Source organism: Canis lupus, chromosome 35, assembly GCF_048164855.1.
Source record: "Canis lupus baileyi chromosome 35, mCanLup2.hap1, whole genome shotgun sequence".
Taxonomy (NCBI): Eukaryota; Metazoa; Chordata; class Mammalia; order Carnivora; family Canidae; genus Canis; species Canis lupus.
The window spans coordinates 6,248,818-6,275,357 of NC_132872.1; the positions used below are offsets into that span (position 1 = coordinate 6,248,818).

General features: G+C 36.6%; 1 protein-coding gene across 2 annotated transcripts in view; it reads right to left on the reverse strand.

The window, feature by feature from the left end:
* Positions 1–592: 592 nt before the first annotated feature.
* The window catches only part of EAF2 (ELL associated factor 2), a 33,532-nt gene continuing 7,584 nt past the window's right edge, over positions 593–26,540 (reverse strand). Inside the window, exons 2-6 of one of the 2 annotated variants that reach the window (XM_072811592.1) lie at positions 24,832–24,926; positions 17,827–17,963; positions 15,115–15,260; positions 10,978–11,238; positions 593–1,011 (exon numbers count right to left, since the gene is read on the reverse strand). In XM_072811592.1, the coding sequence (XP_072667693.1) occupies positions 965–1,011; positions 10,978–11,238; positions 15,115–15,260; positions 17,827–17,963; positions 24,832–24,926 (686 nt within the window). In that variant the 3' untranslated portion in view covers positions 593–964. The remainder of the gene's footprint in view (positions 1,012–10,977; positions 11,239–15,114; positions 15,261–17,826; positions 17,964–24,831; positions 24,927–26,540) is intronic. The other variant, XM_072811593.1, reaches the window with a different exon arrangement.

The following is a 26,540-nucleotide window of genomic DNA, read 5'->3' on the forward strand; positions in this document are numbered from 1 at the left end:
TAGTTTCTGCTCAATTTTGCCATGAACCTAAAACTGCTCTAAAAAGTGAAGTTTTATTAAAAAAAAAAAAAAAAAAGAAACTTAAAAAAGAAAAAAAGAAGAAAAAGAACTTACTGCTGATCAGTGGCTCTCAACTATAATCTAATATTAATATTTATAATTTTCCCCAAATTCAAAAATACTGTAGATGTAAATACTAATTATTTATCTACTTCACACTTAACTGCTTATGTTTTCTCAAAAGCAAAACTTTAAAATGACAAAAGATAAGAGATACAAAAACAGTTTTTTCATTAAAACAATTATGTAGGGCAGCCCGGGTGGCTGAGCAGTTTAACACCGCCCAGGGTGTGATCCTGGAGACCCAGAATCGAGTCCCATGTCAGGCTCCCTGCATGGAGCCTGCTTCTCCCTCTGCCGGTGTCTCTGCCTCTCTCTCTGTGTCTGTCATGAAGAAATAAAATCTTAAAAAACAATAAAATAAAACAATTATGTAGCTTTACTTTTACCTTAACTTATAGCTTAATTTTGTCAAGAATTAAAGTATTCTTAACCAAAATTTAAGGACTATCAGATATAAAAGGCTCAGAGATGTAATTAAAACCACGGACATTTATTATAAATCAATTATTTTGACATTTCACAATCGGAAAGCAGTAGTGTGGTAAAACACTGTGAACTTGAACTCTTTAGAACACCTGATCTGACACTTGTTAACAATATGTGGGCAAGTTACCTAACCTCTGTTTTCTCATCTGTAAAACCTAATAAATGGAAAGCACATGAAAATGCTACACTTAAAAAAGGTCAAAAATATAATATCAACTGAAAATTCTGAATCACATTTAACTTATTTAATCATCAAAAGTTAAGATACATTTTCTTCAGTCTTAGGAATCTCTAGTCTTAATATAAAGTAAATTATCACATCTTACAAATTTTATATTTATAGCTGGATGTTTCTTCAATCATCACTGTCACTTCCTGATTCACTCAGCTGCAAATCATTTCCTAAAATAAAAAAATAGAACTGTAGCAATTATTTAATATTTTCATATTTACCATACTTATTTTTGGATAACATAAATATCATGCAAAATATAATACCAACAGTGATTCCGTTTGAACCAGCATTTTGTAATGACAAAATAATTAGATTGCTTGTCCTATAATTTAGTCATATCATTAATAATTCCAAAAATTAATACTCCTCATAAAAACATACATCATCAATCTTCAGCATAGTTTTAGTATCATCTGGCAACTATGTCAGTCTTTTTTCACACACCAACACCACCTTTCTTTGTTACTCCTACTGATTAAATTATATCAGGTGATGAGTAAAATGTGGTTTAGAAGATCAGCCTAAATCATTTTGAAGAATAATAAAAAAAAACCTATTTAAAACTAATTCATACTTAAAATTCAGTCAAAATATTAAATAATATATGTTAAGAGTAACTCATCATTGGTTCTTTTTGTAATTCATTGATGTGCTTACAGAAATGGAACTTACATTCCAGTGGAGGGAGATAGATAGTAAATAAACAAATATATAATATGATGCCAAACGGGGATAAATACTATGAAAAAATGAAGATGGGTATGGGAAGAGTGATAAAAGGTGCTATTCTAGATAGGATAGTTGGGAAGGCTTCCTTGAAGGATGACATTTGAACAGAGATCCAAATGTAGAAAGTTATGAAAATGTGGATGGAAGGCAGGTACTGTCCAGGCTCAGGGAACAGCAAATACAAATGCCCCAAGGCAGAAGCATGCTTGCTGTGTTCTCTGACTGTAGGAAGGCCCTGAGGCTTGAGTGGAATGAATGAGGAAGAGATGATAAGAAATGAGGTCAGAAAGATATCCAGAAGACCATGATTTCTAGGTTATCATAAAAACTTTGGATTTTGTTTGAAATGTAATGGGAATTCATCAGAAAATTTTAAGCAAGTAACTGACTTGAAATGTTTTATAGTGAATAAACTATAATATACTCTACAGTGAATATACTATATATACTTGCTTACGCAAGCAACTGATTTGAAATGTTTTACAGTGAATATATATATATATATACACACTCTGTGATATACTATAATTGTATTCCAGCTTCTCACATAAGAAATAATACTGGCTTTTCCTCACGTGGCTCGGAGAAGTAGTGCTAAGCAGTTGGGATTATAATATAATGATAGAACTTCCAGGATTATCAAAAGTACTGAATTTAGGGTATGAGAGAAAGAAAAGTGAAGAAAGACCCCTAGCATTTCTGATCTAAATAACTGGATGGTGGTATCATTTACTGATATAAGAAATACCAGTGGAACAAGATTGTGTGAGAAAAATCACAAGTTCAATTTTCAGCATGACACATTTGAGACACACAGTAAATATTCAAGTAAATATATTATAGGCAATTGGATATATAAGTCTGGAGCTCAAAGTAGAGGTTACTCCTAGAAATAAAGATTTGGGAGTCACCAGCTGCAGGGGTTTATTTGAAGATATGGGATTGGATAATATCATTTGAATAGTAAATTAGAATGGTTAAAAACATTCTTGTATTTTTGAACTACTCCAAAATCAACAAAAAGTGGCATAATTTGAAGCTAATTCCCAATTTAAGAGGAGTAGTTTCTGGCCATAAATAAATTGTTGTAAGAGAGCTCAGGCCACTGGATGAACTCCAGAACTATTACATTATTTGATAAAGAAATCTGCTAAAGCTTCTTTTGTGTATCTGGTTCCCATGACCATTTTATACTTTTCAAGGATTAAGTTTCTATTTATTACACAACTGTTCAATGCCATAAGAATGTTCAACTTGGTATGATACCCATAATCTGAGTTTCTTAGGTCAAACCCGAATGTCCTAAGTTCCACTTTTGTTAACAGACTTCATGCTGTACAGGTTATATGCATGGTATTACCATGCTGTTGACATGTTTGGTTGATTTTTAATTTATCAGGTTAGCCTGTGACCATGACATGCTACTAAAGGAAACATTTCCAATCAAAATGGAATAAAGAGTTAACCCATAGCAAATGCACTCAGACTCTTAAACCAAAGGTTCTCAGTGAGAAAAATAGTGTTCCCGCAGAGATGTTACAGAAATTTATGTGAAATGTTACTTGTCCAAATAATTTGCAGATTACTAGTGGCAGTTAGTAGAAGGGGAATTTAGGAAAGGTAAATGTATTACAATGCAGGGACCAGTCTTGCACAATAAAGAACTCTACTATGTTCTGCAAAACTTTTGAAAGTCCAGTGGTATATTCATTTACTTAGAAGGCCTGTTTGTAAACTACTCTTTTGCATAGATTTAAAATTCACTGAAACTTACAAGGATGGAACTATCATGTAAACTGAAAGAAGACTTTATTTTCCCAGAACTTTACAAAGGTTTTCTTTATTTAATTGTTTTGGAAAACATATTAGTGATACTGATGCTTTTCTAATTCTTAATTCAACAAATTAAATAAAAAGAAAAATTGTTAATATTATGAGTGGTATGTTACCTTGCTTAATTCTAAATTGAGTCATTAAAGATTTCAAGCTATACTACGAAGCTGTAGTAATCAAAACAGTATGGTAGTGGTTCAAAAATAGACATATATATCAATGGAATATAGTAGATGGCTCAGAAATAAACCCATGTTTATATATATGACAAAGGAGGTAAGAATGTATAATAAATGGTGCTGGGAAAATTGGACGAATATATGCAAAAGAATGAAACTGGCCCACTGTCTAACATCATGCACAAAAATAAACTTAAGATGGATTAAGACCTAAATGTGAGGCCTAAAACCATACAAATCCTAGAAGAGAGCATAGAAGCAATTTCTTTGACATCAGTCATTGCAACATTTTTCTAGATATGTCTCTTAAGACAAGCAAACCAAAAGCAAAAATAAACTATTGGGACTACAACAAAATAAAAAGATTTTGCACGATGAAGGACCCATCAACAAAACAAAAAGACAATCTACTGAATGGGAGAAGATATTTGCAAATGGTATATTCAATAAGGGGTTAATATCTAAAATATATAAAGAATTTATATGACTTATTACCAAAAACCAAACAATCAGATAAAAAAGTGGGCAGAGCCAGTAGAGGTAGGAGCCACTTACACCAAACCCTGGTTCCCTGTGCCTAGCAAGTGCCTATGTACTGGAGCAGGACTGATTATGAGCCAGTAGAGTAGGCCTCTCCCGCTGAAGACCAGCACAGCCAGCACCCTACATGCATCAAGTCTACTGATTAGACAGTGCTTCAAAGCATCATCTTCAGTTCTGGTATTAATAGGACCAGGCTGTAGTTTTTTTCTTCTTTTTTCTTTTCCCCTTTGGAATCAGGCTTTTTTGTTAGTTTTATTTCATTTCTTTTCTCTCTCTCTCTCTCTTTTTTTTTTGGATCAGCTTTCTTTTTCACTTTTCTTGTTCTTCCCTCTCCTTTCTTTTCCTTTGGAATCAGGCTTATAGTTTCTTGGTTGTCTCTTTGGGGTTTTTTTTGTTCCTTTTCCTTTTCTTTGTTTTTGAATAAGGGATTCTTTTTAAGTTTTTTCTCTTTCTTTTTTTTTTTTTCCCCAGGCTTATTTTAACAAACAAAGCACACCCGGTTAAAGCTCCAAACACTCCCTACTGCAAACAAGAAGGAACTCTGCAGAGGGCTGACCAGTACGAAAGAGCAGCCAAAACACAACAGCAGAGAGCACACAGCATATACCAGAAACACTTCCTGAAGTACCAGGCCCTGGACAGTCTATGACTCCTTTTTAATACAGCATTACTCGCAGGTGCAGAAAAACATAACAAACTTTTATAACATGCAAAAGACAGAAATTTAGCCAAAATGACAAGATGGAAGAATTCTCCCCAAAAGAAAGGTCAGGAAGGTATCACACACAGCCTGGGACTTGCTCAAGGCAGATTTAAGCAATGTATCTGAACAAGAATTTAAATCAAGAGTTATAAGATTACTAGCTGGACTTGAAAAATGCATAGAAGACGCCAGAGAGACCCTGCTGCACAGATAAAAGGACCTAAGACAAATCAAGCTGAAGTTAAAAATGTTATAACTGAGATACAAAACAGGCTATATGTAATTACAACAAGGATGGAAGAAACAGAGGAATGACTAGATGATATAAAAAATAAAACTAAGGAAAATAATGAAGCTGAAAAAGAAGAAGAAAATAAAACTATTAGATCATGAAGGTAGACTTAGGGAACTCAGCAATTCCATAAATCCAAATAATATCTATATCATAGGAATCCCAGAAGAAGAGCAGGAAAAAAGGGCAAAAGGTTTATTTAAACAGATTATAGCTGAGAACTAATCTGAGGAAGGAAACAGGCATTTTGGTCCAGGAGACACAGAGAATTCCCTCAAAAAAAAAAAAAAAAAAACAAGTTAACACCACAACCTATCTAGTGAAACTTATAAAATACAAAGATAAAAACATAATTCTGAAAGCACCTCAAGAAAGTCCTGGGATGCCTGGGTGGCTCAGTGGTTGAGCATCTGCCTTTGGCTCAGGGTGAGATCTTGGATTCCCAGGATTGAGTCCCATGTTGGGCTCCTTGCATGGAGCCTGCCTCCTCTCTCTGCCTGTGTCTCTGCCTCTCTTTCTGTGTCGCTCATGAATAAATAAAATCTTAAAAAAGAGAGAGAGAAAGTTCTTATCCTACAAGGTATTTGAGACCTTATTCTTATACATAAGAATGGTGGCAGACCTGTCCACAAAGACCAGGCAGGCCACAAAGGACAGACCTGATATACTCAGTGTGCTAAATGGGACAAATGTGCAGCTGAGAATACTTTATCTAGCAAGGCTATTATTCAGAATAGAAGGAAAAATAAAGAGTTTCCAAGACAAGCAAAACTAAAGGAGTTTGTGAACACTAAACCAGCTCTGCAAGAAATATTAAAGGGGACCCTTGGAGCAGGAGAGACCAAGAGCAACAAAGACTAGAAAAGAACAGAAACAATCTACAGGAACAGTGACTTTATAGGTAATACAATGGCACTAAATTCATATCTTTCAATAATTACTTTGAATGTAAATGGACTAAATGCTCCAATCAAAAGACACAAGTTCAGGAGAATGGATTTAAAAAAAAGACCCATTGATATATGCTGCTTACAAGAGACTCGTTTTATACCTAAAGACACTTCCAGATTGAAACTAAGAGAATAGAAAACGATTTATCATGCTAATGGACATCAAAAGAAAGCTGGAGTAGCCATCTAGCCAATCTAGCCAAATTAGATTTTAAACCAAAGACTGTAGGTGAAGAAGGGCACTATATCATAATAAAAGGGTCTATCTAACAATTGTAAATATTTATGCCCCTAACTTAGGAGCAGCCAAAAATATAAACCAATTAATAATAAACTTAAAGAAACTCATTGATAATAATATAATAAAAGTAGGGAACTTTAACATCTCACTCAAAGCAATGGACAGATTATATAAGGAACAAAGGCTTTTAATGACACAATGGACCAGATGGACTTAAAAGATATATTCAGAGCATTTCATCCTAGAGCAGCAGAATACCCATTATTTTTGAGTACATATGGAACTTTCTCCAGAATAGACCACATAGTGGGTCACAAATCAGGCCTCAACCAGCACCAAAAGACTGGGATCATACCATTCATAGTTTCAGACCACAATGCTATGAATGCTATGAAGCTTGAAGTCAACCGTAAGAAAACATTTGGGAAGACCACAAATGGAGGTTAAGGAACATCCTAGAAGATAGAAGGAACATACCTCAACATCATAAATGCCATATATGAAAGACTCACACACAGCTAATATCATGCTCTGTGGGCAGCCCGGGCGGCTCAGCAGTTTAGTGCTGCCTTCAGCCCAGGTGTGATCCTGGAGACCCGAGATCGAGTCCCATGTCAGGGTCCCTGCATGGAGCCTCCTTCTTCCTCTGCCTATGTCTCTGCCTCTCTCTCTCTCTCTGATGAATACATAAATAAAAAAAAATCTTAAAAAAAAAATAATATCATGCTCTATGAAGCAAAACAGAGCTTTCCCCCTAAGGTCAGGAACAAGACGGGAATGGCCACTCTCACCACTGTTGTTCAACACTGTTTTAGAAGTCCTAGCCTCAGCATTCAGAGAACAAAAAGAAATAAAAGGCATACAAACTGGCAAGGAAGAAGTCAAACTTTCACTCTTTGCATACAACATGATACTCTATGTAGAAAACCCAAAAGACCCCAACAAAAAACTGCTAGAACTGATATAGGAATTCAGCAAAGTTGCAGGATATAAAATCAACACATAGAAAGAAGTCTGTTGCATTTCTATACACCAATAATGAAGTAGCAGAAAGAGAAATCAAGGAATTGATCTCATTTACAATTGTACCCAAAACCGTAAGATACCTAGGTATCTTATGCAAATATGCAGCTGAGAATACTTTATCTAGCAAGGCTATTATACAGAATAGAAGGAAAAATAAAGAGTTTCCAAGACAAGCAAAACTAAAGGAGTTTGTGAACACTAAACCAGCTCTGCAAGAAATATTAAAGGGGACCCTTGGAGCAGGTAAGGTAACCAAAAAACCTAACCAAAAAAGGTAAAAGATCTGTAGTCTGAAAACTACAGAACACTTATGAAAGAAATTGAGGAAGACACAAAGAAATGGGAAAACATCCCACACTCATGGATTGGAAGAACAAATATTGTTAAAATGCCTATAGTTCCCAAAGGAATCTATACATTCAATGTAATACCTATCAAAATGACACCAGCATTTTTCACAGAGCTAGAACAAACAATTCTAAAATCTGTATGGAACCAGAAAAGACTCTGAATAGCCAAAGTAATGTTGAAAAAGAAGAGCTTGTTTCCCTCTCTTCTTTTATTTTCTCCCTTTCCATATGTTTATGTTTTCTTTCTTAAATTCCACGTAAGTGGTATCATATGACATTTCTTTTTTATTTTAATTAATTAATTATTTATTTATTTATTTATTTATTTATTTATTCATTTATTTATTTGAGACACAGAGAGGGAGAGATAGAGGCAGAGACACAGGCAGAGGGAGAAGCAGGCTCCATGCAGGAGCCTGATGTGGGACTCAATCCGGGGTCTCCAGGATCAGGCCCTGGGCTGAAGGTGGCGCTAAACCACTGAGCCATCTGGGCTGCCCAACATTTGTCTTTAAACAAGCCATAAGTGACTCTTAATGACAGAGAACAAATAGGGTTGATGGAGGGAGCTGGTGGGGGATAGGCTAAATGGGTGGTGGGTATTAAAGAGGGCACTTGTGATGAGTACTGAGTGTTGCATGTGAGTGATGAATCACTTAATTCTATTCCTGAAACCAATATTTCACTACATGTTAACTGACAACATTTATTTATTTAATTTTTTAAAAAGATTTTTAAAAAACTCAGTTGAGAGAGAGACACACAGAAAGAGCACAAGCAGGGGGAGAGGGAGAGGAAGAAGCAGACTCTGCTGAGCTGGGAGCCTAATGTGGGGCTCGATCCCAGGACTGGAGATTGTGACCTGAGCCAAAGGCAGAAACTTGACCATCTGAGTCACCCAGGTGCCCCTAACAAAATTTAAATTAAAAAAAAAAGAAGAAAAAAAAAGAAGAGCAAAGTGGGAGGCATCACAATTCTGGACTTCAAGCTCTATTACAAAGCTGTAATAATCAAGACAGCATGGTATTTCCACAAAAACAGACATACAGATCAATGGAACAGAGCAGAAAACACAGAAATGAACTCATAACTATATAGTCAACTAATCTTCAACAAAGCAGGAATGAATATCCAATGGAAAAAAGACTGTCTCTCAAATGGTGCTGGGAAAATTGGACAGCCACATGCAGAAGAATGAAACTGGACCACTTTCTAACACCATACACAAAAATAGATTCTAAATGGATTAAAGACCTAAATGTGAGACAGGAATCCATCAAAATCCTAGAGAAGAACACAGGCATCAATTTCTTTGACCAAAGAAATTTCCAGAGGTAAGGAAAACACAAGCAAAAATGAACTATTGGGACTTCATCAATAAAAAAAAAAAGCTTTTACACAGCAAAGGAAATAACAAAACTAAAAGCCTATGAAATGGGAAAAGATATTTGGAAATGACATAATAAAGGGTTAGTATCCAAAATCTATAAAGAACTTATAAAACTTAATAACCCCAAAATTTAAAAGTCCAGTTAAGAAATGGGCAGAAGGGGATCCCTGGATGGCTCAGTGGTTTAGCACCTGCCTTCGGCCCAGGGCATGAACCTGGAGTCCCGGGATCGAGTCCCGCATCAGGTTCCCTGCATGAAGCCTGCTTCTCCCTCTGCCTGTGTCTCTGCCTCTCTGTCTCTCTCTCTGTCTCTCTCTCTGTGTCTCTCATGAATAAATAAAATCTTAAAAAAAAAAAGAAATGGGCAGAAGACAGAATAGATACTTCTCTTAGGAAGACATAAAAATGACTAACAGACACATGAAAAAATGCTCAACATCATTCATCATCAGGGAAATACAAATCAAAACCACCTTACACCTGTTAGAATAGCTAAAATTTGCAACTCAGGAAACAGTAGATGTTGGCAAGGATGTGGAGAAAGGGGAACTGTCTTACAGTGTTGGTGGCAATGCAAACTGATGCAGACACTCTGGAAAAACTATATGGCGGTTCCTCAAAAAGTTAAAATTAGAACTACGTACAACCCAGCAATTGCATTACTAGTTATTTATCCAAAGGATACAAAAATAGTTATTCAAAGAGGCACATGCACCCCAATTTTATAACAGAACTACGTACGATAGCCAAAACATGTGAGGAGCCCAAATGCCTATCAACTGATGAGTGGATAAAGATGACATGGTATGTGTATATATGTATATACATATATACACATACATATACACACACACATATATATATATACACATACATATAAAATTATATTTTAGTTATGAAAAGATCAATATGGCTGCAATGTACATAAAGGATCAAAAATGGGTTTGAGTAGGTAAGTGGTAAACCAGTTAGAAACCACTGCAGAGTTAAAAGCAAGAAATAATAGCAAGTTGAACTAAAGTGATAGTAGTGGAGATGCAGAGAAGTAGATGAATTTGAGAAATATTAAGGAGGTAAAATAAACAGAACTTGATGAAGGATTGACTACACTGTAAAAATGAAGATGAAATAAATCTTTGTATACCATTAGGCTTCTAGATTGCATCATTAGATGAGTCCTACCTTTCTCTAAGAGGAAACAGTGAGCTAATGATTATAAGTTGGTTTTGGGCAAAGTGAACTTGGGATGCCTTTATTAAAAGATGATGTTGGACCTACCTGTTTCCAGAGCTCAGAGGTCTGGGTTGGAGATGCAGATTTATAAGCTATCTATACGTAAGTATTAATTACAGCAGAAATATGGAGGAGATTCTCTAGGGAAAGAATGTGGAGTAAAAAGAAAAAAAGACCTAGAATTAAGGCTTGATGAACTCCACCTCTAATGACTGAGTAGAATATTCTAAACTGCCAAAGGATAGAGAGGAAAGTATCTAGAGAGATAGAAGAAAAACCAGTAAGACATTATGTCACAGAGTCAAAAGAAAAGGAGTAATTCAACAAAAAGGTAATGATTAATCATAGTATCAAATGAATAAGAGTTTTTCTCTTTATCCAAATTTTAGATCATAATTGCTACGATGCCACTGTGAGTTCTTACTTTTCTAATTACTCATGTTTTTTTTTTTTAATTTTTATTTATTTATGATAGTCACACAGAGAGAGAGAGAGAGAAAGAGAGGCAGAGACATAGGCAGAGGGAGAAGCAGGCTCCATGCACCGGGAGCCTGACGTGGGATTCGATCCCGGGTCTCCAGGATCGCGCCCTGGGCCAAAGGCAGGCGCCAAACTGCTGCGCCACCCAGGGATCCCATAATTACTCATGTTTTTATATACTTACTTAAAGTATTCATCAGAAGGCCACTGTGGTCATGAGATCTATTCTGGCTGTCATCCATATAAGGAAACCTACACTGTGGCATGGCAGACAGGGCAGGATGTCCCGAGACATAATTCCCTGGATCAGAAGGAGAGGATCTGCATTCCTCATTATCTGAGTCACTGGAACTATCCTCACTGCTTGAAGATGATGAACTTCTGGAATCCGATGAACTATCACAACTACTCATCTGGTCCATTAGGCTAGCTTCTGCCTTCAGTTCTGAAAATAAATCAGAAATTAACTGATAGGTTAAATAATATCAAATATAAATAATAAATAAAATTGGAATGTGTTAGCTTCTAACTGTTGAGGAATGAATAAGATTAAACATACATTTAGAGCATTTAAATCATTTTATTTAAAGAGCTTCTTACGGGGCACCTGTGGGTGGCTCAGTCAGTTAAGCGTCTGCCTTTGGCTCAGTTCATGATCCCAGGGGTCCTGGGGTTGAGCCCCACATGGGACTCCCTGCTCAGTGGGGAGCCTGCTTCTTCCTTTCTCTCTGCCCCTTTCCCTCTAACTTGTGTGTACCCACACCCTCTCTCTCTCTCAAATAAATAAATAAAATCTTTAAGAAAAAAGAAGCTCCCCTACCATTAAAAGACATAGGCAGTGCCTAAATCTAAATACTACATTTATTATATCATTATACTTAAATATTTATATATTTCAAATAAAATAAAGAATGTAAAAAATTGAAACTGTAAAAATTAAAATCTATTTATGTAGAAACCATCCTCCAATTCCTCTTACTCTCCCAATTCATAAAAGGCAATGCAATATGTACAGATGAATTTCTTTTTTTTTTCCCCCCGGCTTTTTTGACCTGCAATTGACATAAGTGTTTATATTTACAGTGTACCAACAGGCTCCTGGCCCCAGTATAAGTGGCTCAACCTGAGAATATACTTCCTCTTGAACCAAGAATCTGGACATTCAATGTGAGCAGTTGAGTGACCCTGGATGAAGAGAGGTCCCATCTCTGATTTAGCAGTTCAAAGTGGTCAGGCTGGACAATGGAGGCCTCATAGAAGTATGCTGCAAGGATAGCAGCTCTGCTCTCTGGGCCAACCCTTCCCTGACAGAGTTCAGCCTTTGCACCAAAGAGCAGGGTGATGCCAGTATGTACCTGGTGCTCCAGGGCCTGCAGAGCCCCACCTGCGAGATACAGAAGCTCAATCTCCAGAACTGCTGTCTGATGAAGGCTGGCTGTGGGGCCCTGCCCTTTATGCTGCACTAAGTGCCCATCCTGCATGAACTGCATCTCAGCGAGTGACAATCTGCTGGTAGGTGCTGGCTTGTAGCTGTTCTGCAAAGATCTCCTGGACTCCTGCTGCTACTTCAGCTGGAGTACTGCAACCTGACAGCTGCCAGTTGTGAGCCCTTAGCTGTGGTGTTCAAAGGCCAAGCAGCATTCAAGGAACTCATGCTGAACAACAGCGACATCTGCCAGGCTGGTGTCTGAGTGCGATACCAGGGCCCGGCAGACTCTGCCTGCCAGTGGAGATGGTCAAGCTGGAGAACTGCTGCCTCACATGGGCCCACGATAAGGACCTGTGTGGTATTGTGACCTCCAATGTTTCACGGCAGGTGCTGGGCCTGGGTGACAAGCTGTGCCCCAAACTGCTATACCCCAGCTCCTGACACAGGAACCTGTGGTTCTGAGACTGTAACATCACAGCTAGAAGTTGCAGAGACCTTTGCTGCATCCTTAGGGCCAAGGAGAGCCTAGTGGGGCAATGTCCTGGGGGGCGAGAGTGCCTGGCTGCTATGTGAGTCTTTGGGAGACTGGCTGCCAGCTGCAGTACCCATGGGTAAAGTCCTGCAGCTTATGGCCATCTGCTATCACCACTCTGGTACCATGTTGATCCAAAACAGGATCTCTTGAGCTGCAGATGAGCAACAACAAGCTGGGGGATTCTAGAGTCCAGGGACTCCGCCAGGGCCTGTACTAGCCTGGCACCATACTGGGAGTGCCCTGGCTGGGGGAATGCGACATGACCAACAGTGGCCACAGCAGCCTGACCTTGCTCCTGCTGGCCAACCTCAGCCTGTATAAGCAGGACTTCAGGCAACGACTACTGGAACAGCTAGTCCTATACGCCATCTACTGGATGAAAGAGACAGAGAATCGTGTGCCAAGCCTGAAGTTCATCTCAGGAGTAGCTCCCTGCCCCAGCTTCTGAAGCTCTCCTGACAGGCCCTACCCCGCAGGTAACTGACTGCTCTTAGGGTTCTCACTCTGTGTGTCCTAGCTTTAACTGAAGAGAAACACTCAGACCAACTGACTTTTGGGAGAAAATTTTAGACATTTTATAATTATTAAATATTTTTTTATTTTTCGCAGGAAGAAACAAATCCAAAATGTACAACTTAATGCTCTGATATACATTGTGAAATTATTGTGATAATCATGTTTTTCTTTAGATTTTATTTATTTATTCATGAGAGACACAGAGAGAGGCAGAGACATTGGCAGAGGGACCAGCAGACTCCACACAGGGAGCCCAGTGTGGGACTAGATCCCAGGACCCCAGGATCACACCCTAAGCCAAAGGCAGACGCTCAACCGCTGAGCCACCCAGGCATCCCATGACAATCATGTTAATTAACATCATCTCATAGTTTCCATTTATGTATGTGTATGTGTGTGTGTGTGTGTGTGTGCGATGGGAATACATAAGATCTGCTCTTTTAGCAAATTTAGACACCGTATTACTGGCACAAAAATAGACACATAGATCAATAGAACAGAATAGAAAACCCAGAAATGAACTCATAACGTCGACAAAGCATGAAATAGTATCCAGTGGGAAAAAAGACAGTCTCTTCAACAGTGTTGGAAAAATTGGACAGCAACATGCAGAAAAATGAAACTGGACCACTTTCTTACACCATACACAAAAATAAATGTTAAGTAGATTAAAGACCTAAGCATGAGACATGAAACCGTTAAAATCTGAGAGGAGAACACAGGCAGTAACCTCTTTGACATTGGCTATAGCAACTTCTTACTAGATATGTCTCCTAAGGGAAGGGAAACAAAAGCAAAAATAAACTATTAGGACTTCGTCAAAATAAAAAGCTTCTGCACAGCAAAGGAAACAATAAAACTGAAAGGCAACCTGTGGAATCAGAGAAGATAGTTGCAAATAACATATCTGATAAAGGGTTAGTATCCAAAATATATAAAGAACTTATTAAACTCAACACCCCCAAAACAAATAATCCAATTAAATATCAGGCAGAAGACATGAATAGACATTTTTCTAAAGAAGACATGCAGATGGCTAACAGACCCATGAAAAGATATTCAACATCATTCATCATCAGGGAAATACAAATCAAAACTACAGTGAGACCTCAATACCTGTCAGAATGGCTAAAATTAACACCACAGGAAACAACAGTTATTGGTAAGGATGTGGAGAAAGGGGAACTCTCTTACACTGTTGGTGGGAATGCAAACTGGTGCAGCCACTCTGGAAAACAGTATGGAGGTTCCTCAAGAAGTTAAAAATAGAGCTACCCTAGATCCAGCAATTGCATTACTAGGTATTTACCCAAAGGAACAAAAATACTGATTTGAAGGGGCACATGCATCCCGATGTTTATAGCATTATCAGCAACTGCCAAATCATGGAATCAGTCCAAATGTCCATCAATCGATAAATGGATAAAGATGATACGGTGTGTGTGTGTGTGTGTGTATACAATTGGAGAACTACACGCAAATTATGAAGGAAGAGTACAGAAGCAAATACACTGTGACCAGGTGACCAGAGTTCTACTCCTCCCACAACTGCTATACCAACTTGAACATCCAACTTGAACCTAGAAAAAAATGGAGATTTAAGTTTCCTTACTTTCAAAGTGACTGTATCTCCCTAGAAACACCTTCCTGCTGAGAAGTGAGCAGTAATTCAGAAGAACTTACTGTATCTTATTACATCTCCTCACTTCACTATTGAAGTGAGGACACTTTTGATGTCAAAAAGTGTCAAAGTTAGACCCGTTGTTAATTAAAATGAAAAATTTCACCTAACATTTCTTAGTAATGTCTTACAACGAGTATTATACACACTTAGATTTTACCTCTTTCAATATCATCCATTGGAGATGCTGGGGACAGTTTGTCTTCAGATGGAGAATGTTTCATAAGATTTGGAGTCCTAGCTGAATTCCGCATTTGTTGCTGGTGTTGCTCTATGCGATACTGAATTTTACTACTTCCTTCAAATCTGCAATTAAGAATATAAAAGGTCAAAACAGGGGTGATTGAAATTTAACAACTGCAACTTACAAAGTTACTAAAATTGACCACTTGTTTCCCTAGAGATCCTTAAAATGAAATCCAAAAATTAAGACATTAATTTAGCTCATTATTTAACAAATATGTTTTTTTAAAAAGGATTTTATTTATTTATTCATGAGAAACACAGAGAGGGGAGAGAGAGAGGCAGAGACACAAGCAGAGGAAAAAAGCAGACTCCACACAGGGAGCCCGATGTGGAACTTGATCCTGGGTCTCCAGGATCACACCCTGGGCTGAAGGCGGTGCTAAACTGCTGAGCCACCCGGGCTGCTCAACAAATATGTATTTAACAAATACTTAAAAACAAAAACAAAAACAAATACTTATTGAATCCTATTATATACATGACATATACACAGATCCAATAAGGGATACAAATGTAACAAAAACAAAACTACTGCTCAAAACTGAAGAGATGAGACACACAAATTATTAAATAAACTGAAATGATACATACGTATATAACAAATATAACATATTCCCTAAATTCTAAAATTATCATTTCTGTTAAAGTCAAATCACTTTCACATTTTTCTTTTTTTTTCTTAAAGATTTTATTTATTTATTTGAGAGAGAGAGATAGCAAGAGAAAGCACAGTGATGAAGGGCAGGGGGAAAGGGAGAAGTAGGCTCCCCGCTGAGCAGGGAGCCCCGATATGGGCTCAATCCTGGGACCCCAGGATCATGACCAAAGTGGAAGGCGGATGCTTAAATGACTGAGCCACCCAGGCATTCATTTTCATTTTTCATTCCTAACTTTAAGACATGTTACTAAAGGAGATTCACATACTTTCTTTTGAATACTTTTAAGAGTATAAAATGTAGTTATGCTTGACTTCTGTCTCTTCCATTTCCAGTTACCAAATCCTGTCATTTTTACCTTCGAAGAGTATTTAGAACCTCATTGTTATTTTCAATCCTACTTTCAAAAATCATGGTTTATGCATTTTTTTGTTTCCCACATTGTTTCATTGTTTCATTTTACTCAACTTGTTTGGTAGATTGTTTATAAGTGTGTCAATCTTCTTTTCATGGGCACAGAAATCTCTGCTCTATTCAAAGAGGTCTTACTCACTGGCTTCAAATAAGTCAAATATATTCCTGCATTCAAACCTTGCCTACAACTTCATCTTCTCTGTGATATTTTCCAAACTTTCCTACTAATAGAAATTACTAGCACAGGGAGGGGATAATAAAAATAGAGCTTCCCAGGGTCCTTCTTTGATCTGAAGTTAGATCTGGGAACTCATATTTAACAAGCACCCATGGTAATTCTTATCACCAAGTATATTTGGTAGAAAAAAAAACCCAAATCTTTTTTTCTTTTCCTTTAAAGTTTTTATTTAAATTCTAATAGATGAACAGTGTAATACTAGTTTCCAAGTATAGAATTTAGTGATTTATCACATACATACTACACCCAGTGCTCATTACAAGTGCTCTCCTAAATCCCCATCACCCATTTAACCCATCCCTCCCTCACCTCCCCCCATCAGTTTGTCCTCTATAGTTAAGAGTCTGAAACTTGGTTTTCTTCTTTTTCCCATGATTGTTTGTTTTGTTTCTTAAATTCCACATATGAGTGAAATCATATGATATTTGTCTTTCTCTGACTTAATTCACTTAGCATAACACTCTCTAGCTCCATCCGTGTTATTGCAAGTGGCAAGATTTCATTCTTTTTTATGGCTGGGTAATATAGATATAGAGATAGATAGATAGATAGATAGATAGATAGATAGATCGATCGATCGATCTTGACCACCATTGACCATTCATCAGCTCAGTGGGTTTTTGGGCTCTTTCCATATTTTGGCTATCTGTTGATAATGCTGCTATAAACATCAGAGTACATGTATCCCTTCAAATTCTTAACCTCGAGGCATCAGTAAGGACTCCCTAAAACCTCCAATCAATGATACCTTTCCCCTTCCTTTAGGTCCTAGAACAACTTTTGTCTATGCCATTTTTATGGCTTTTAGTGTACTTCCTTTATATTACACGATAATGTACCACCTATCTGCAAATAAGAATTTCAGATGGATATATTCTTACTTTTTAAATGGAATGATCTGTTAATCCAATTAAAATGCAGGGTTAGTATTTGTATTTGTATAGGAAACTTTCATTTTCCTAGTGCCTTACATATTCTAGGTGCTAAATAAATTTTCACTAATGAAGATGGAATGATTTTGGAGAGTTTATAATGGCTCAGTTTAATTCTATGGCAGCATCTACAATAAAATAAAAGGTATACCTATACGTATAGAAAATATTCAGAAACAAAAAGGCTTTTATATATCATAGGAAGAGGTGGTAAAAGCTTTTGACTAAGGGTCTCTACCAAATTTAAACTTGGAAAAAGATTAAAACATTTTTGTGCCACGCAGAAACAATCCTTATAAAATAATGTGACTTAGTACAATAATTCTTTTCACTGACATTTCCTTTGCAATTTATATGTTGATAAAATAATTTAATTAATGACATACCTTGTTTTTTTTACAGTGATGTTGCTGCTGAGTTTTTCTAGCCGACATTCTCCAGTGTCATGGTTAATAATTAAAATGCATTCCTTTAAGTAAGGTTTCTTTGAACCCTTGAAAACAGTTACTGGTGGAGTTGACCCCTGTTTAAAAAGTTAATTATAATTACTTGAAATTTATCACATAAATTTAGTTGGGAGGGCCTTTGGGATCTTCTGTGTTTCTCAATTTATGTTATACCTCATGTCACCTAACTACCTAAGTTTATTACTCTAACAACAAGGATTCATAGTAAAAAAGATAGAGATAAAGCAAGGCTGAGGTCTCAAACCTGCTATTTTTGAGGAAAGGGAAGAGGAAGCACTTGCCCTGAGTCATTAAAGATTTGTTACATTGGGCCTACAACAGGCAATTGGGATTCAATTTTAATGCAACCAATACATTTTATGGATAAGGGAACAAAAGCCCTGAATCGTATTGCCTACCCACCCTCTTCTTCCTTCATAAGTTTTTAAAATCTGGTATTTTCTTAAAGTGGTGCTTCCCTATGCAGATCACCTGTTATATTAAACCCACTGATTAATTTTAGCATCATTAAAAGTGGGACAATCAGATATTATATGCTTCATGATGTGATATAAAAGCAGCATCACCTATCAAGTATTCTTGCCTAAGCGAGCGCACGCGCACACACACACACACACACACACACACAGAATCTAACTCTTATCAAGCCTTTAGAGATAACTATCCATTAATAGGAAATAAAAGGAATAGAGGAGCAGATGAGTAAGATACCTCTGAATAATAATCCAAGGACTCAAATTACAGTTGATAAGAGATATGTGCAACATTCCTTTTAAAGATATTTGTATTCCTACTTAGAATAGATCTTAAAAATATAATACTTATTGTACTTTGAGTTCCTGAAAAATAAAGGACTGGAACATAATTTCTTTTATTGCTCCTAGCACCTAAAGTACAAACCCTTCACAGATACTAAATGGATGCTGAATATGAACAGTATGAACATTTTGATCCTAAGTAACAAGTTAAATAACTGCCTTCTCTATAACTGCCTTCCACAACTTGTTCAAGTTTTTAAAAAGTAAAGTTCTTTTCCTTATTAAATTGAGCACCATTCCTTTTTTAAACTTGAATTACTGCCCATTCCCTTGTTCCACACCTCAAGAAAGGGGTATTAAAGTATTAAAGTGCCAGGAAACTCCTAAGCATATAAACTATCTTTGCCTCTAAATAACTATTTTGTGAGCAAATGAAATTTAAATCAGAGGCAGCCTGAAAGATAAGGACTTAGCCACTGTGAGAACTGGGGGAAGAGGGCTCTAGGGAAAGGGCATAGCAAGTGCAAAGGATCTGAGGCCAGAAAGATGAAGTGAGGGGCAAAGGGTGTGGGAGAGCTTGGGTGGATGGATGAGTGCTAGATCCTGAAGGGTCTTCCTGGCCATGGGGAGGGTTTGAGATTTTTTTGAGAGTCATGAGAAGCATTTGGAGGCCTCTAAGCTGAAGAATGACCATTCATTCATTCATACATAGCATGGGAGAACACATGCAAGTAGGGGGTAGGGCAGAAGGAGAGGAAGAGAGCAAATCCTAAGCAGGCTTCATGCTTAGTGTGTAGGCTGGTGTGTGGCTGGATCTCAGGACCTTGAGATTGTGACCTGAGCTGAAATCAAGAGTCTGATGCTTAACCAACTGAGCCACCCAGGTGCACTTAGAATTACTTAGAATTACCTTTTAAAAAGACCACCTTGGGCAGCCCCAGTGGCTCAGTGGTTTAGCGCCGCCTTCGGCCCAGGGCATGATCCTGGAGACCTGGTATCAAGTCCCACATCGGGCTCCCTGCATGGAGCCTGCTTCTCCCTCTGCCTCTCTTTCTGTGTCTCTCATGAGTAAGTAAATAAAGTCTTTAAAATAAATAAATAAATAAATAAATAAATAAATAAATAAATAAATAAATATAAAAAGACCACCTTGTAAAAACATATGTGAACTTCTACAGAGTGCTAAACACTGTTCCAAGTATTTTGTGTGTGTAATATTAAACTCATTCAACCTTCAAGAAAACCCAAACTACTGAATACTACCAATTATCTCTATATTTACTGCTATTACACAACTTTAGAACCCAGTCATCATCTCACCTAGGTTACTATTAATCCTTCTCTCTACCCTCCTTCCAGTTTTGTCCCCCATTTTCTGACAGGAAAAATCTGATCATGCCTGATTATGAATACCAGGAAAGGAAATTAACCAGTAATGGAAGGGAAAATTACAACCATACTCCCAAATAGAGGGGGAAAAAAGAAGAGATACTTAATGAAACTAATAAAACAAATGAGAGAAAAATTAAAATAACTAATAAACATACTATAAGGTGATAGATATAAAAATCTAGTACATTAGCTTTTAACTAAATGGAGATAAAGTTAAGTTCTCCTAATAAAAACAGAAAGTGTTGAACTGGGTTTAAAAATAAAATAAAATAGGGGTACCTGGGTGGCTCAGTCGGTTCAGTGCCAGACTCTTGATTTTGTCTCAGGTCATGATCTCAGAGTCATGATCTCAGGGTTGTAAGACTGAGCCCCACATTAGGCCCTATGCTCAGTGCAGAGTCTGCTTGGGATTCTCTCTCTCCCTCTCCTTCTGCTCTTATCTCTGCTCAAGTGCTCTCTCTTTTTCTCTAAAAAATAAACTTAAAAAAGTGAAACAGAATATTCTCTTAACAAAAGATATACTGAAAACAAAGTGTCAGCTAAATAAAAGAGACACGGAAATTCCATGAACATGCAAATCAAAAGAAAGCCAGGGTGGCAATATTAATATCAGACAAGAAAGTACTTAAGTTTAAAATCACAAGAACAGGATTAAAAGATATATATAATAAAAAGATACAATTCATTAAAAAATATAACTGTAATAGGATGTTAAAATAGAACCAGTCCTAAAATAGACTGAGGTCCGAGTGTGGTGGGCTATTCTCTCATTTGAGCTAAATACTCGGTGGATGGAACCAAACCAAGTTCATCTTGGGAGGGATGTTGCCCAACAGTTTGGTTTAGAGTAACATAGTAGTGCATCTGACATACAGAACTTTCATAAGTCCAGCATTTGGGGTCATAAGCAACCATTAGAGATACATTTGCTACATAATAGGAAGTGTAGATGGAAGGAGCGGACTATTTCATTGAGGCTCACAAAAATATCCTCAAGATAGGATCAGCACTAAAGAATGCCAAACTTGTCAGCACCATTGGACAGCACCAATGACAAATCATAACAGTTAATTCAGTTTTTTTCCCTTCAAAATTTAACATTTTGAAATTTTATAGTAGTCAACCATAGAAAATTGTTTTTTTTTTTTTTAAAGATTTTATGTATTTATTCATGAGAGACACAGAGAGAGAGGCAGTGACATAGGCAGAGGGAGAAGCAGGCTTCTCGAGGGCAGCCCAATGTGGAACTCAATTCTGGGACTCTGGGACCATGCCCTGAGCCAAAGGCAGATGCTCAACCACTAAGCCACCCAGGCGTCCCCATAGAGAATTATTTGTAAGGAAGAGAGATTTGTAAATGCCCAATATTAACCAGATTATCAGCTTTCATTTTCATTAGTTTCTTCTATTTGATACTACCAAAGAAAATCTAGAGGAATGAAAATTAGAAAAATCTACCCTATGAAGGAACTGCCGTTCCTTCTATAATATAGAACTATTATACTATACATTTATACTATCTTAAATGTATAGTATAATAAAAGTTCCACTTTATAGGATGGCTTCTAGTTTCTAGCCATTTTTACTCAGATAATGAAAAGCAAGTTCATAAAGAAAACAGAATCTAAACACTTTAAACTAACAATCATTACATTTCCACAAAATTAAGAACTCTGAAGAAATGTAAACCTCTTACTTGTTTAAAGAAGTTCTTTAACTATGGGAAGAAAATCCACAAAGTGTATATGAGAATGTAATTTCTATTCTTATTCACAATTGTTCTAGGACTGTATGGCCAGCAGAAAAAAAAATATTGGCTTTCTACAGGTGGTAATTTTAACTATTTTCTTTCAACTATCTAAAAGAGTTATAGGATAAAGTTTAAATTCTTTTGCATTACAGATTAAGCCCTTTTTTATCTGATTCCTAAATACCTTTCCATCTCCCACAATGTCCCTAGTGGACTCCTTCTGGTCTAGTGACAGTGGTTTATATGTAGTTCTTCAAATGTAACAGACTCTTGTTGCCTTGTCTTAGCCCATGTCTTTTTCTTTTCTCTAAAATGTCTTCCCTCTTTTCTTTACCGAATTTCAACTCTTCTTCAAGACAGCATACCTTGGCATCTCTTCTTTTTCTGTTAACTGAGTTCTCTTCTGCATTTCCATAATATCCTGTGTACACAGGATACTCTGTGACAATCCTTACATTTCTATATTTTCATCATTTATTTCCTGTCTTCCTCATTAAATGGTAATATTTTTCAGGACAATGACTATGTTTAGTCAATAACCACATGGCACAGGAGTTATCACACAGAAGGCATATGTATATATAGTCCATCTGTTTCTCTTTCTCATGCATAATATATACACACACAAATATTGAGACATATTCTTTTTGTATATCTCTGGTGGAATGGGGTGCAGGGGTACTACTTCTTCCCAAATTACTTTTTTTGCTGTTTCAGAAATTTACAATTTGAAGGCTTGAAAACTTCCTTCTAGAACTGTCATTCCCTAAAGAGGTATTTCTTTTTTTTAATAAAAAGATTTTATTTATTTATTAGAGAGAGAAAGAGAGAGAGCGAGAGCGCAAGCAGGTGGAGTGGCAGGCAGAGGGAGAGAAAAAAGCAGGCTCCCCACTGAGCGGAAAGCCCAGCATGGGGCTTGATCCCAGGACCCTGGGATCATAACCTGAGCTGAAGACAGATGCTTAAACAACTGAGCCACCCAGGCCCCACTCTAAAGAGATATTTCAATTGAGATCATAATCATATACAAGGTAGATGGTAACCCTTGCTTAAAGGATATATGCAATTAAGAAAGGTTAATTAATAAATGTAAGAATTCCCCCCTGCTTGTAATAGAAAAGCAGTGCAAGGAATGAGGTTGGAAGGATTGTAATTTAAGAAAAGAATATTCTACATGGGAAAGAAGAACTTAGCTAAAGTTTTTTTTGCAAACCAATCATCACTGATCAATAATCCTATGACTTGACACCAGGCTAGGGGTACCTGTTATCAACTGAGGGCTTTTTAATAACTTTTAGAAGTCAGAGGATGGCTTAGGTTTTTCTTTAAAGAGGTTCATAAAGCAAAAAAGGCTTAGATTTATGGGAACTAAATTTCTTTTTTTTTTTAAAGGTTTTATTTATTTGTTCATGAGAGAGAGAGAGAGAGAGAGAGGCAGAGACGCAGAGACACAGGCAAAGGGAGAAGCAGGTTCCATGCAGGGAGCCCGACATGGGACTCGATCCTGGGTCTCCAGGATCACGCCCTGGGCTGAAGGTGGCGCTAAACCGCTGAGCCACCCGGGCTGCCAGGGAACTAAATTTCTAAACTGTTTTAGAAATGCCAGTTTTTCCATAACAGAGTAATACAAAGGTTTATTCATCCATATGTCTTACACTGAATTGGTTTTTCATTTCCTTCAGTTTATAAGGGAGCAAATGTGAAGAAGTCTCCCCCACAAATTTAACCAACCTTAGGAAAACTTCCAGAGGCCATAAATGATACAGTCTGATATAATAGAGGGGTCTCAATAAAAGTGTTGACTGATAAAAATAAGAAAAGATAGAAGACTAGAGGATAGAGCATTTCCTTGCTCTACCTCTAATCACAAATCATCTCATAAATACATATAAGGGAATGTAGATGAACTGGCACAAAACCATTTCCTTTAAAAAATTAAACAAAAAAATCTCAGCCCAGTGCTTTCTCTATATGTTAAAATACAAAGTTACCATACTTGTGCTCTCTGAGAATAGATCAAGTCAGTGTAAAAGAAAAAAAAAGAAACAAGTTGAATGCTAAGAAATATCTAACTCAAAGACTGAGAAAACTAAAGCAGCAAATAATTTGTCTATTTATGTAAATAGTATTTGACAGTGTCACTTGGAAACATTTGGAAATCTTTTAAATAGACAAAACTTTGGTTAAAGCCTCCTGACCTAGCCTCTTTCTTTTCTAACCCATTCCCCCAAACTATTGCTAAAATCACTCTAAAAGCACAAATCTAATCATGTTACTATTCTGCTTAAAAACCTCTAATGGTACTTTAATACCTATGGGATAAAGTCTAAATTGTCCATTAGAACATAAAATATTTTTCATAGTCTGATCCCAATCTACCTTTCCAGCCTCTACTCCTATCAATTATTTTTCATAATTCTGTTATTTATTTACTACATTAATTCATTTATTCCACAAACTTTTCTTCTTTCTCTATTGTCTAGAGGCATTCACATACTATTCTTTCTGACTGGAATAGTCTACTCTCTTTCTGCCTAATGAAATTCTACTTGTTCTTCAAGGCTTAGCTCAAATAGCATCTGCCTGTGAAGCCTTTCAAGATTCCACCAGGCAGAGTATTTGATTCTACTTATGTGCTTGCAAAGAATTTTGTACATGCTCTAATGTATAGCATTAGACATTTGTGTGTCTTTCTGCTATACCAGATTGGGACTAGAAGGCCAGGGATATGCTATTATTCCCAGTTTAGAGTACAAAATCTGGCTCATAATAAGTAAATGTTTAGACCTCCAAGTGTTTCAAATCATTTGAAATGATAGTTCTCGAAACTTATGAAATAGATCAAAGTATTTTTTTAAAGTATTTTCAGATTGTTTTACCTAAAATAGCTTAAAATAGGTGTTTTTGCTTTGGTGTATTTGTTAATTACTTTATCACTATATGAATTGTGCAATTATTTTTATTTAAATTTAGTAAAAATCCTGCAAAAGAATACTTTCAGTCTAAATATATAGAAATACTCACTTCTATATTTGGGAGAGTTATTGTCACCTGTTCACCTTTGCCGACTTCAAGCTCTCCTTCACAGGAAGTGTCAATAGAAGCAGGTTTGAAGTCATCTAAAAATAGAGACAGATACAGGTTTTTATAAAATGGAACAATACCTGGGTACCTGGATATTAAAAATATGAGCATGTTTCAGAATGACAAATCATTTTGTAACAGCCAGTAATTAAAATGGTTTAGAAGAGTCTTCATAATATAAATAAAATCCAATCCAGTTTATTTCTATATGTATAATTCTGAAAAAAAAGAAAAGAAAAAGAAACAGCTAAACTCTAAAACAGTATTCCTCAAACAATGCTCCTTCTGAATCCTGTTTAGGTCAAGATAGACTAGACTAAGATGTTCCACTGCTAAAAACTACATAGTGTCAGTGTTTCCACAATTGGATAAAAACTGGTATAAGTAGAATGTTTTCGATTTTCAGTCTTTCTCTCATATTTTTCTTAAACCACCTTGGGGGCTTACTATCACTTGCCAGCTGTCCTAGCAGAATACATAATTAATGAATACATGGCAAATACCTATTCATGGGAAAACTTAAGAAAAAGCAATCACTGAGTTTAACAGTTTGAATTTTTCACAAATATACCTTAAAGAATATGCAAATTTAACCAAATATGCAACTTCAGAAGAACTTAAGACATATTTTCATTTTGAGTTAAATCATAGTTCAAACGATATCAAAATATATCACCCAGAAGGAGTTTAGGGTGCTCAGATATCTCACATGCTGAACAAGTTTAAAAACCTCCAAGATAGGAAAGCCCCTTAAAAATAATTTACATCAATTTATTCGAATGACTAATAATTATGATATAGAATTCCCTGGGTAATATATATATGTTTTTCTAGGCTAACTCTTTATTAAAATATAGCATACATTGGGATGCCGGGGAGGCTCAGTGGTTAAGCATCTGCCTTCGATGCAGGGTGTGATCCTGGAGTCCCGGGATCGAGTCCCACATTGGGGTCCCTGCATGGAGCCTGCTTCTCCCTCTGCCTATGTCTCTGCCTCTCCCTCTGTGTCTCTTGTGAATAAATAAATAACATCTTTAAAAAATATATATAGCATACATTGCAAACAAGAACATGAATCAAGCTTAATGAATTTTCACAAAGTGACAATGTGAACAGCAGCTAGATCAAGAAATAGAACATCATCAGCCTCTGAAAGGCCTCTCCTAATTACCCCTACCTCATGAGACTGATCTTTATATTCACAGGGAAGCCCCAAAGACAAAATGTCTAAATCCAAAGCACTGAACATTTATTAGAATTTAGGGAACTATAATAGATAGATCCTGGGAAAGGAGAATCTTCCAGCACTCATGAAAGTGCTGTCAATAAACAAAAGCTGGCCCTGCTTCCCAGTGATAATTATAATGGCTAACATTTATGGAACACTTATTTCCTACCAGATGTCTTGCTTAGCATTTCATATTTAATTTGTATAACAGCTCTATGAAAATAAATGAAATCCATTCTTAAATTCCTTAAGCACATATGGATATAAACAATTCACACTAAGTATTCTTTATAATATGATTTATTCTTCATGCTGCTTTAATTCAAAACTGAATGCATGCAATGTCTCTTAAAACCTTGATGCTTATTTCTAGATTTTAAGAAACATAAAAAAAAAACATAAGTGATACAAAAAATGTGAA